This window comes from Poecilia latipinna, unplaced genomic scaffold (assembly GCF_001443285.1).
Source record: "Poecilia latipinna isolate Pla-1442-1.1 unplaced genomic scaffold, P_latipinna-1.0 Scaffold1415, whole genome shotgun sequence".
Lineage (NCBI taxonomy): Eukaryota > Metazoa > Chordata > Actinopteri > Cyprinodontiformes > Poeciliidae > Poecilia > Poecilia latipinna.
In genome coordinates, this window is record NW_015114031.1 from 161,321 (window position 1) to 172,394 (window position 11,074).

At 40.9% G+C, this 11,074-nt stretch overlaps 1 protein-coding gene across 1 annotated transcript; it reads right to left on the reverse strand.

Annotated features, from left to right (window-relative positions):
- Positions 1-169: 169 nt before the first annotated feature.
- On the reverse strand, positions 170-10,831 carry LOC106962462 (BMP-2-inducible protein kinase-like; the record flags this gene model as incomplete). The annotated part of the gene is made up of 4 exons (XM_015056893.1): positions 170-1,753; positions 8,739-8,843; positions 9,521-9,699; positions 10,629-10,831. Coding segments are annotated over 4 exons (1,806 nt in total), but the record flags the coding sequence as incomplete, so codon positions are not given.
- Positions 10,832-11,074: the final 243 nt, after the last annotated feature.

The window sequence follows — 11,074 nt, forward strand, 5'->3', positions numbered from 1 at the left end:
AAAAAGGTAATTTTTTTTTCTTTAGTAAAGTACAATAAAATAAAAAAGTTCCCTTCTAGTGAAATGCACCCACTCCCACACTGGCTGCAGGGAAAGTATGCATAGATTAAAAACCTAAAAAGGACAGAGTGGTTAAACGCTGCTCCCAAATTATGTCAAACGATGCGGGTTTTTTACCGAGGTACTGTGCGCGGGTCGGGCCCAGCTCAGGTAAGGCTTCTGGTGCTAAAACTTATCACAAGGCAGACGAGAAAGTCAAGTATTGACTTTAAATCACAGTACAAACTCTCAGTTCCTAAAAGCGTTGCGATGCAGCATAGAAGGCAGGCGCAAAGAGAAACACTCCACAGGATTCAGGCTGATTAGAAATGATCCCAAACCAAAAAAAAATAAACAGCTGTGGGTTAATGGCTACTGGCGGAAGACATGTTGAGTTACTGCTTGGAGGGGAACGGCGCCGCTCCAAAAGGGTCCAGGTCCAGCGGCTGTGAAGGCGCCACCACCGGCTGCTGCGGCCCGCTGTGGATCACCAGTTCCGTGAAGGGAACCGCCCCGAAATCGTCTATGATCCTTCCCCCGTTGGCGGTGCTCATGTCGGGTTTACCGTCGCCAAGGCCCGGGTACTGAGGGTGGAAGGGTTTGGCCCCGAACGGGTCTAGAAGAACGTCGTCCACCGGAAGAGGCGCCATGGTGTCCTTCCCTTCGGCCATGCTGATGTCCACGCTGATGTTCTCCTTGGAGTCAGAGGTGCTCAGGAACTCATTGCTGCTCTGGGAATCTCGGCGGCCCACCTTCTTGTGCCTGCGGACTTTCTCTGGAGTGCGGTAGCTCGGCTTGTTGGTTTTGCGTCCTCCGGTTGGGGTACCGTGGTGCCGCTTGCCGTTGCTGCCCCCCGCCGTCGTCTCCTGCTTGGTTTTTCTCTGTCGGGAAGACAACTTCTGGAGGCTGCGCTGCTTCTGCCTCTGCTGGAGACTCAACGGCTCCTCGAACGGCGACTGGAAGATGTCTTCGGCGCTCCGGGAGGTAGGCGGAGGCTCGGTATGGCTCGGCTGGAACGGAGAGAAGCCGAAGATGTCGGTGCCTTCCGGGGAAAGGGGCGGCGTCTGGCTGACGCTCCTTCCGGACTTCGACACGTTCCGGCTGAACGGGGCTTTGGTGAAAACATCAAACTCATCAGCAGCCGGCTCCTCCTGGCTGACCTGCCGGAAAGGCGCTTTGGTGAAGATATCGTTGCCCTCTGTGGGCCCGACGGGCGAAGCTCCGCCAACGAACGGAACGGCGCCGAACACGTCCACACCTTCCGCTCCGCCGGAAGACACTGTAGGGGTGATGAGACTCTGCTTAGACCGCCCTCCAGGACTCCTGGAAGCGGTGGGATTGGCTACTTTAGCGGCGGCTGGTTTCTTTGAGCGGCCTTTGACCTTGCTGACATCACAGTCCGAATCTGAGCTATGTTTATCCTCATCTTCCTCTTCCTCGGAGTCCATCAGTAGAGGCCTCTGACCCAGATTCTCCGGCTCGGTGTCGTCACCGTGCTCGCTGTTCAAGGCCTCCTCTTCCTCCTGCTCTTCATCTTCACTGCTTTTTGGAGAAGGGGGGTCGGACTCGAAGTCGCTGTCGGACTCATCGGCGAGTTTGCAGCTGCTCTTCTTTCCCGATTTTGGCTCCTTGACCGGCTGAGGATTCTCGACGGGGGCCTGGACGTTGGCAGGAAGCTCGTCAACAGGCGGCTCACTCTGCATCACACCAGTTCCTGCGCAGAAATCAGAAAATTACACGTAAAAATGTTTCATCTTCATCTCAAACCCTGCAGAGATTTAAAAATCTTAATAAATGTGAAAGTAATTGAAAAGTACTTTTTTTTAGTGATCAAAATGATGAAGTTGCTTAAGCTTGTCTAGAACGTCTCATTTTCTTGACATTTAAGGTGTTGGATTGATACAGGTATTGGTACCTTTGGCAGTGTGGGTCAGTACCAAGTCCTGCTGGAAATGAGACCAGCATCTCATTAAAGCTTTCAGGACAAACAAAAATGAAGGACTCTTAGGGTTCATTCACACCAGTCAAGTTTAGTTCACTTTAATTGACTAGAGTTGGTTTGCTTTGAAAGTCCGGTTCACTTGGGGTGGTCAACTGGGATTTCTGAAGGCAACAAACCATCTAGCAAAAATATTTAGTGTGTTTAGATTAAATTTGATGGGAGACCAAGATCGCAACATTTGTTAAAATTTTCAGCTTGGGTGGTTTTCTTTCACTCAGTATCTTCTTCAAAGGTTTTTGTGTCTTTTCCTTAAATTGTTCTTGATGCAGCGCCACCACAGGTGAGGAGGGGAACAGTTTTATGAAAGGGTTTGGATTGTCTGACAGAGTGCAGTGTGAAAGTGAAGTGCACTAGCTGCGTTGACCGAGAACTTAAGAAAACTCAGTTGATCAGTACCAGCAGATGATCTGGCACCCAAATCATCACCGATTGAATTGATTTTCAAATGCAAACTTTACTTTCACCCGGGATCAGGACTTTGGAGTCCTGGTTCTTTTTCTCCATTGTCCAGGTGATGCATCTACATGCACCATTTTCCTACCACACTTTTTCCTTCCACTAAACTTTCCAATAGTTTGCATATGGAACTCTATGTTCATTTTTACATTCAAACATACTTACATTTTCAAGTCATTTTCATCAAAACTAACTCTTGAAATACTCCAACCTCAGAAATCTTTTCATTTTCCTACAAAACCCACTCGACCTCCTTAACACGCAGTGTTACTGAAATGACTTTGAAATGATTATCCGACAAATGCCGACAGTTTGTCTCTCATTGAAGCAGCAGAGCAGCAATATGGTGGAAAAGCTGCTGTGACTTCGGACCGCGCAGTGAGATGAACGGGCTTAAGGAGCCGGAGGAATAAGATGCTGAGCCTCTTCCAAGATCCACAAAATTACTTCTCAGATCAAATCTCCCAGAAAAGATTGAAGCTTTAAGTCAGAAAACCTGAAGCAAAAAAAAGAAAAGAAAATTCTGCATCCGACGGAACAAAAAAAAAAAAAAAACTGTTTTTATGTCCAAAACATTTGCATAATGGCAACTAAAAAAATTAGCCTAATTAGCGAGTGGAGAGCCTCCAATTGTGCTGAAAGTAAATGGTGCCACAATGAAGAAGCCAAATTATTGTTCCTGATTAGACGAAGCTCTAAATCAGAGGAACCCCCTGCTGCGAACACGAACAAACTCAAACCTTTTCCAAACTGGCAGAACGAGGCCGCGGATCCGCCAAAAGCAGGAAGCGAGGCGGCGCCGCCATCCACCGGGTCCGGGACATTAGTTAGAGCCGTGCATCTGTTCAGCTCACTGCACCGGCCACAGATTATAACTTTAATCAGGTTCACCTCCGAAAACATCTTTAATCGCTCAGGGACGTCAGATTGTCTTCATCTGGACTGGGAATAAGATGCGGGATTACGAGCCACGTAGATTCTTCACAAGAAACCAACACATGGCGGAAATGGGATTGTTCTCTTTGGCGCAACAGACACTGTAACCTATAAAAATATGTCCCGTTAAATTATTCCTGGTTAAAACTTGTTGCGTCAAACTTAATTACCCACCGGAGGTTTTTACAACTGTAAATGGTTTTAATTTGATTGTTTCCCTTTTATGAACAGTTATTTACTGATTAGCGAGGTTTTTATTCAGTCAGAAAAAAAAAAGTATGGAAACAGACTGGAATCTAAGATTTATCATTTGCAAGCCTTTCTGTATCGTTTATAAATAAAATATTTTTTCCTGATTAAGTTTTAAAAGAAATTTCAGAAACTACAAATAACTGGTTATAATCTTGACCCTTAGGTTGGATTAGATCCCAGCCTAAGCGCTGTTAAGAGTCTTTCATGAAAACTGTTGCATTTCTTAAAGTTTGGGTTTTATTTTAAAGACATTATATTAGGTTTACACAAAATTTCAGCCTTTTAATGAGTCATTTCCTGTAATTTATCGAAAATATCCAACTTCCAGGAACACCAAACTTGTCTGCTAATGTGGTTTTAACAAAATTATCTGACGTCATTTCATCTCGAGGACCCACTTTGCCGACCTACCTTCTCCAAAAGCTGTTCAAAAACACACTTCCTGTGCTTATCATTCAAAAATATGATCTAAACATTTTATTTCATACTTTTAATGACTCAATTTGCTAAAAAATTTCCATTTATTTTTAGTCCAATGTTAGATATTTTACGATTTTTATTTCGTTTTCCCATTAAGGCTGTAAAGATCAATTTAGTTGACAATTTGATTTTTTTTTTTTTTTAAATCGGCACCTTCTGCTGATTTTTTTATTTTTTATAAAAATCAGTTTAGCTTCCTATTTTCATTAGAAGTGCAATAAAGATGCAAAGAAAAATTCCTTTTTAAATAAGCAGAAGCTGTAAAATATGCTTGTCAAACAAGATGGCCGCCTGTGCTGATCTATGGAAACACAAACGGTACAGGTGAAAAAAAAATCCTAATTTTCCAAAAATTAAATCTTCAAAAACCAAAAAAAATGTGAATACTCAATAAAATCAAATTATCAACCAGCCCTACGAAGAACTCAACTCTTGGGATAAAAAAGGTCAAGTTGTAATGAGGAAACCATCATTTTAATTTACCAAACTTCGGAAATAAGCTACATTTGCCATTCATCAGGCCAGAACCAGAACCAGTTTGTGTTGGGTCTCGGAGCTCAAACTGAGACAGCCACATCAGGAACATCTTGTTCTTGGTGGAGAGACTTAAAGAAACAACCAAAAGTGAAATTTGATTTGAAATGCTCTTTTTTATTCGTCAGGAACATTCTATAAAGAAATACATTCACACTCACAGAATGTTACAGGGCAGAAAACAAGGAATAAGACATGTTAGTGATGGGGAGCCGCTCACGTCGGGTAAAAACCAAAAACGTTTCTAACTCCTCTGCAGGGTGGGGGAAAAAAAAGATTACACATACTGAGATCAACAAAAATACAGAAATGTAAACATGTAACATTATATTCAGAGATCTAACTGGGACAATAATCTGGTTCTGCTGTAAAGTGCAGCTCATGGCTCTCTGTCCCTTTTTTACGTTTAAATTTTTGGCTCCATCCACCAAAAACACATGAACAAGATGTTTCTGAGTATGGCTGTCTCACTGAATGAAGAACGAAAAGAGCGAAAAACAAACTGAAGTGAACTGAAGCCGTTCAGGATGTGAGCGGGAACGTGAACTTACCTTCAGCTAAAAAATAAACAAAAAAAAATGGACGACGGAGATGGAGGAGGAAGTCACTGAGCGGCGGCGGCGGCACACAGACATGCAGCCCAGAAACTGAAAGGAAGCGTTCGCAGCCAGACAGCAAAGTGCCACAAACAGAAAACAACCAAGAAAGGGTCGAAAGTTTCATCAAATCGTCGTTTTTATCCGAATCTACAAGAGAAACGATGAGCTGAGGCTTTTTGTCAGGGAGCTGGAGAGTTTTCTGATCACTTCTGGTCAACAGAATAATGAAATTTCAAATGCAACACAAAAATATAAATGCATTTTATGACATCATAAATCATGATGTCGAACTGAAAAAGTCGAGAAATATTAGAAATTTAAATCTAGAGTCACACCTGAATAAAGTATCGATGTTGAGCTACAAAGTTTGTTCTCTTTGAATAACCGTTTGCTTTTCTCTTTACCTCCAGATGTAAAAAACTTTTCAAACTAAATGTTGCCAAGTATTTTTGGTCCAGGTTCTAGTTCACTAGAAATAAGACAAAACTAACTTAAGTAACTTTTCAGCAATAAATAGGAGCTGGTTTTAAGTAACTAATTCTTTAACACTTATATTTAAAACGTGTTATGATGTCATCAGCAGATTATTTCACTTAAAACACTGGAAAAATGTCTTGAGTGAAATAATCTGCATGTGGAACCAGAACTTCATCAACATTCATCAATTGTTGACTCAAATCCAGCTCTTATATCTTGCTGAAAAGTTAGTTTTGTCTCATTTGAAGTTTAATAAGACATTTGCACTATAAACTAGACCAAAAGTGCTTGGTAATATTTAGTGTTTTCAGTGCATACCTGGCACCTTAAAGATGAATGTCTTGAAAATAAACTCAAAAAATGAAATTAGCAGGTAGGAGTTTAACCTCGCATTAACCCGTTTCTCCAACGTTATGTTTGATTTTCCAAACTAATCTAAATTTGGAAAAAGCTTTAATGATGTGGAGGAAACCTGCATGTTGAATCATTAATGCAAAAATAAACCGACTGGCTTCAGCTCTGCTCTTTGAAGATGAGCCTCGACTAAAACGAGCAAAGAAAGTCTCCCAAACTGAAGGTTTCTGACCCCAAACGTAGAGAAGCCAGCCTGCAGCAGGAAGCGGCGTTTGCAATGCTTGCAAAGAAAAACAGAGCATGAAGGAGGAAAACCTGAAAAGTGTGATGGCACAGAGACAGGAAGCTGCAAGGCTGATCAAAAATTTGGAGCAAATTTTTTTCATGCCAGCCTGAAGGAATGAAACCGGAATAAAATCTGTTTGGTCTTTTTTTGTTTGGTTGATTTTGTTTCTTTGATGCAGATTTTTACCACAGAGCATCAGGGCCACTGTAGATGTGGAAACACAGGAGTACATTTCCACTTCTAAAACATCAACATGTTCTCTAATCTTAGAATAATAAACAATCTGTGACATTATAAAGTCAGACATTTGTGACAAAAAAAGCCAAAAGCTCAGATCGGCTCCAGGGTCCAGACTCGCAGCGGCCATCTTGAATCTTCTTCACCGTCTCAGCCGTGATTTCTGGATCATGATCGATGCGTTCAGGCGAGTCCGGACCCGGGAGAACCCGTTCTGATGTCAGAGACCGGATCTGACATTCACACTTTACAACAGATTCAGACGTAAAACTCAACGTTTTGCTTCGGTCTCAGAAAATTCCCTACCTTTTTTTGAGAAATATCTGACTTTATAATCTCAGAAAATCTATTTTCATATACATAATTTTTTATGCAATGTTTAAAATTTGAGAGAATATTTCACCATTTTTTAAATGTAATATTGCAAATTTATACTTTACATAAAAAAAGGATTTCTTTTTGCAAATGTAATTTTTTCTATACATTTTTTCTTGAGATTTTTTGGTTAGAAATTAACACCATATATTTCTGCTTGGCCCCAATTCTCTGCCGTAGTTTTTATTTATTTTTCTGAAACAGAAACTTAGCTCACAAAGAAACGACAAAATCATTCCTGCTGACATTCAAGTGCTCACAGGGTTATATTGCATCTCTGTCTTGCCTCGTTCTGCTGCAACTGAACCGAAAACAAAATACCTTCACTCTTTCCAGAAAATATAAAAACACAGCTTATAGTTACGTTTACTCCACAGCTTTTCTACTGAGCTACAGAACCAGTTCACATCGAGAAGCAGGAAGGAAAAGGAGGCACAGAAGCTTATTGCTGCCGTTGATTACTTGACACTTAGCGAGCGCGTCAGCCTGGACCAGAGCGGATCAGAACATCTGGCTCCAGGTTTCTAATGTCTGCAGTGTCGATGGGCGACGACGTAAACAAAACGTTTTCTGTGAGACAGGCTCAGTACCGCGAACAGAACCGGGTTCCTACAGGTGCACCTCGAATTAGAAGATCATCAAAAAACATTCAATTCAAAAAATGTAAACAGATTCTAACCACTTATTCCACAGTTTAACAAAAAGTACAAGAAAAAAAAAGGATTTTCGCAAAAGAAAAAAGTCTTAAAGAAACTGAATGCTGTATCCAAGAGTGTTAATGGAAAGTAAGTTGGAAGGAAAAACTGCAGTGCACAACATAGACAAGCTGAAAGCTGCTGTTAAACTTGGACTTCCCAAACGCCTCAGCAGAACCACGAGCTGATCTCCAACCATGGCACGCCGCACTGATGCAGTTATTCAAGCCAAAGGAGCCCCAACCAACTGCTTGGTGAATGGACTCGGGAGGCTTCCCATAAGAAGCTACAGCTTTAGTTTTAATCACTGTTTCACTTCCTGAATCGAATTATTAAAACAAAATCCACTTTTAATGATATTCTAATTTACCGAGATGTACCTGTAGTCACTGACGAAAACAAAAAGCGAAACAAAAACCAACCCTGGACTTTGACACACTTTAGAAATCAGCTAAATAATCAATAAAGTAGTAATACATATTTTACTGAGGTCATCAGGTACGTAACTCCCGAGATGCTCTGATGCTAAATATCTGATTCTGTAACATGAGCACCATGACGAGAAACGGGGAAAAAAACAGAAATCTGCAGTGAGATGAATTATTTTTTTACATTTTGAACTAGTTGGCGTTTCTTTCTGATGAGAATCATTCAGCCCTTGCAGTAGCAGCCCTGTTAGGTGTTCGTATTGCTTTTAGCGCTAATGCGTCAACGCAGAGACTCGAAGCTCCTCCCACACATCGGTACCGTTAGCTTCCTGCAGAGCAGAGTTCAGCATGTTGCATAAATGTCTGTTAGAGCAGAATAGTGGTAACTAGTGATAAATGAGCCCAGTGTTGAGTATGTTTGAAGAACATGGCTGCCTTTAATTTTCCAGCTGGTTAAAGCGGGAGCAGCAACACACTTCCTGGTTGCGTCTGCACCAGTGGAACTTGGTTTATTGTGGGTTCCTGCCTGGAGGCTCAGGTGGCTCCACAGTACCGGGCCGGCGGGGCAGAGACTCCTCTAAGACTTGCCTGCGTTGGCCACGAAGGGGACCGAGCCGAACAGATCCTCCGGCAGAAGAGCTGCAGCCGGCGCCGGGTCCGTTTCCACGCCGACCGTTCGCTCTTCTGGCTTCTCTGTTTGGACATCAGCACATCGTCCCAGTTACAAACGGGAACAAAAGACGGCTTCTTGAGATAATTTCAGCACATCTACAGGAAGTCTTAAGTTAAATTTAATATTTTTTAAATACGACAAAAAATTAGGGTAGATTAAAAAAATGAAGTTCATTTCCACACCAAAAAAAAAGACTGAAATTTTTAGATTATTCTTAAAACTTTTTTAGAAAAAAGTCAATAAATTGCTAGAAAAACTCAAATTTTGTGATTAATCTCAGAAATTTTCTAGAAAAAAAAACAAGCACATTTCTGAGCTTTAATTGTTGATTTTTTTTTTTAATTTAATTTTGAGAACAAAAAGTTTGAGCTCAAAAAGTAAAAAATTAGTAAGAAAACTTATACATTTTCTATAAATAAAAAAAAAACATTGAAATTTCTGAGTTAAGTTTTTTTTTTACCAAATAGAAATAATTTGGGTGATTCTGACAAAAAATAGTGTAAATTAACTTCATTGTGTGAAGTTAATTTACACTAAAATTAAGCGTAAATTAATTTTGTAAATGTGTGTCTTTTTATTAAATGCATAACAGTATGTGGTTTCAAGTGTGAAAAAAAAAATAGAAAACCAAAACTAGAAATTTCAGAGTTTCAAACTTTGGTTCAAACTCGGAGGAAGGAGAGAAACGTTGACTTGCTTGCTCTGAGCATGTCGAACTCTCGGTCGATCAGCTCCTCCTCGGTCAGCTTGGAGAAGTTGTCTTCTCCGAACGGGTTCCAGCCCGACATGTCGGGCGGGTGACTGACGCTGCTGCTGCTGCTGCTGCTGCTGCTCTGGGAAGTCGGCGTGATACCGTCTGTGGCCAGCAGGGGGTTTCTGCAGAGAGGAAAACATGAGCCTCAGGGATCCTGCTCTTCCCAAACACTTTTCAAACATTTTCAAGGCAAGTTTTCAAACTTTTCCTGCACCACAAAAATAAAGATTTAAAAAAAAAAAAATCAACCAATTTGAATAAAAAATGTCTAAAGTGTAAGCTTACCTTTTATCTCACTTACACAGATTCATAGGTCTTTGAGAAATTAGGAATAATAAATATTAATCGCATAGAAACAACTGAAGAAAATTGTGCCAACACCAATGACGACCTGCTCAAATTAAGTACCTAAACATGAAATACAAAGAAAGTTTCACAAAAATACCTAAAAAAAAAAAAAACAGTGAAGTTTTCTGGCTTTTAGCAAGTAGATATATTTTCGTGATTCTAGCTAACCTAAAGCATAAGTTTAGTTTGATTTAACTTCAGACAGTACAGAAAATTTTTTTGTTTTTATTACATGTATGAAAATATCTGGTTCCAAATGTAAATAACACTTTCCAAATTTAGGTTTTTAATCAAACATTGGATTGCACTTTCTTACATTACTTTGCAGTACCAAAATGAAGCAACTACAATGACTTCATACAGAAATGAAACCATTTGTTTTTGTTGCTTTTTGACCAGTCAGATGTACAAGGTGAGAGGCAGACATTTGAAAACCTAAAAGTTTGTTATATTTTAGTTCAGTGTTTTTCAAAGTGGGTTTCTTTACATATTTTGCAGCATTTTCAACAAAGGAAGTTCCAAGCCAGAGGTTAAAGGGTTAAAAGTTTGGGAATCCCTGATTTTGTTCACCTTGCAACAGCTATAGAGTAACATGAACACACAATAGTGAAACTGTTGTTTTATCTCCAAAGTTCTGGAAAAGTTTGAAAAATTACCTTAAAATTGCTTGAATGTTACTGTGGGCAAAGCGAAAATGTGTTACCTGGGGTTAGTGTAGGAGGTTTCCACAGGTGATGGTCCAGCGATGGGTCCAGCTGTGGGCGTGGCAGCACTATAAGAACCCAGAGGGATCTGGAACTCAAGAGGGGAAGACAGATAGGGAAGAGGCTGCTGAGCGGGATGATGCTGCTGCTGATGATGATGCTGCTGATGCTGCTGGACAAAAGCCTGCTGGTACTGGTGCAGCTGTTAGGGAAGGAAGAGAGGGAGAAGAGGGGGACGGGAATGAAGGACGGACCATTGACTTCATGGTGCAAAAATGATGATGAAATGTTGTTAGAAACCAGTTCTGGTTCTGGGAAGCTGGGGGACATGGTGGGAGGGAGGGATGGAGGAATGAAAGTCAAAGAGCAGAAAACAGAAACTGAAACAATCAGAGCTCAACATGCAGGGAAGATCCTGAAATATTCTTGCTGTTGCTTTTTATAT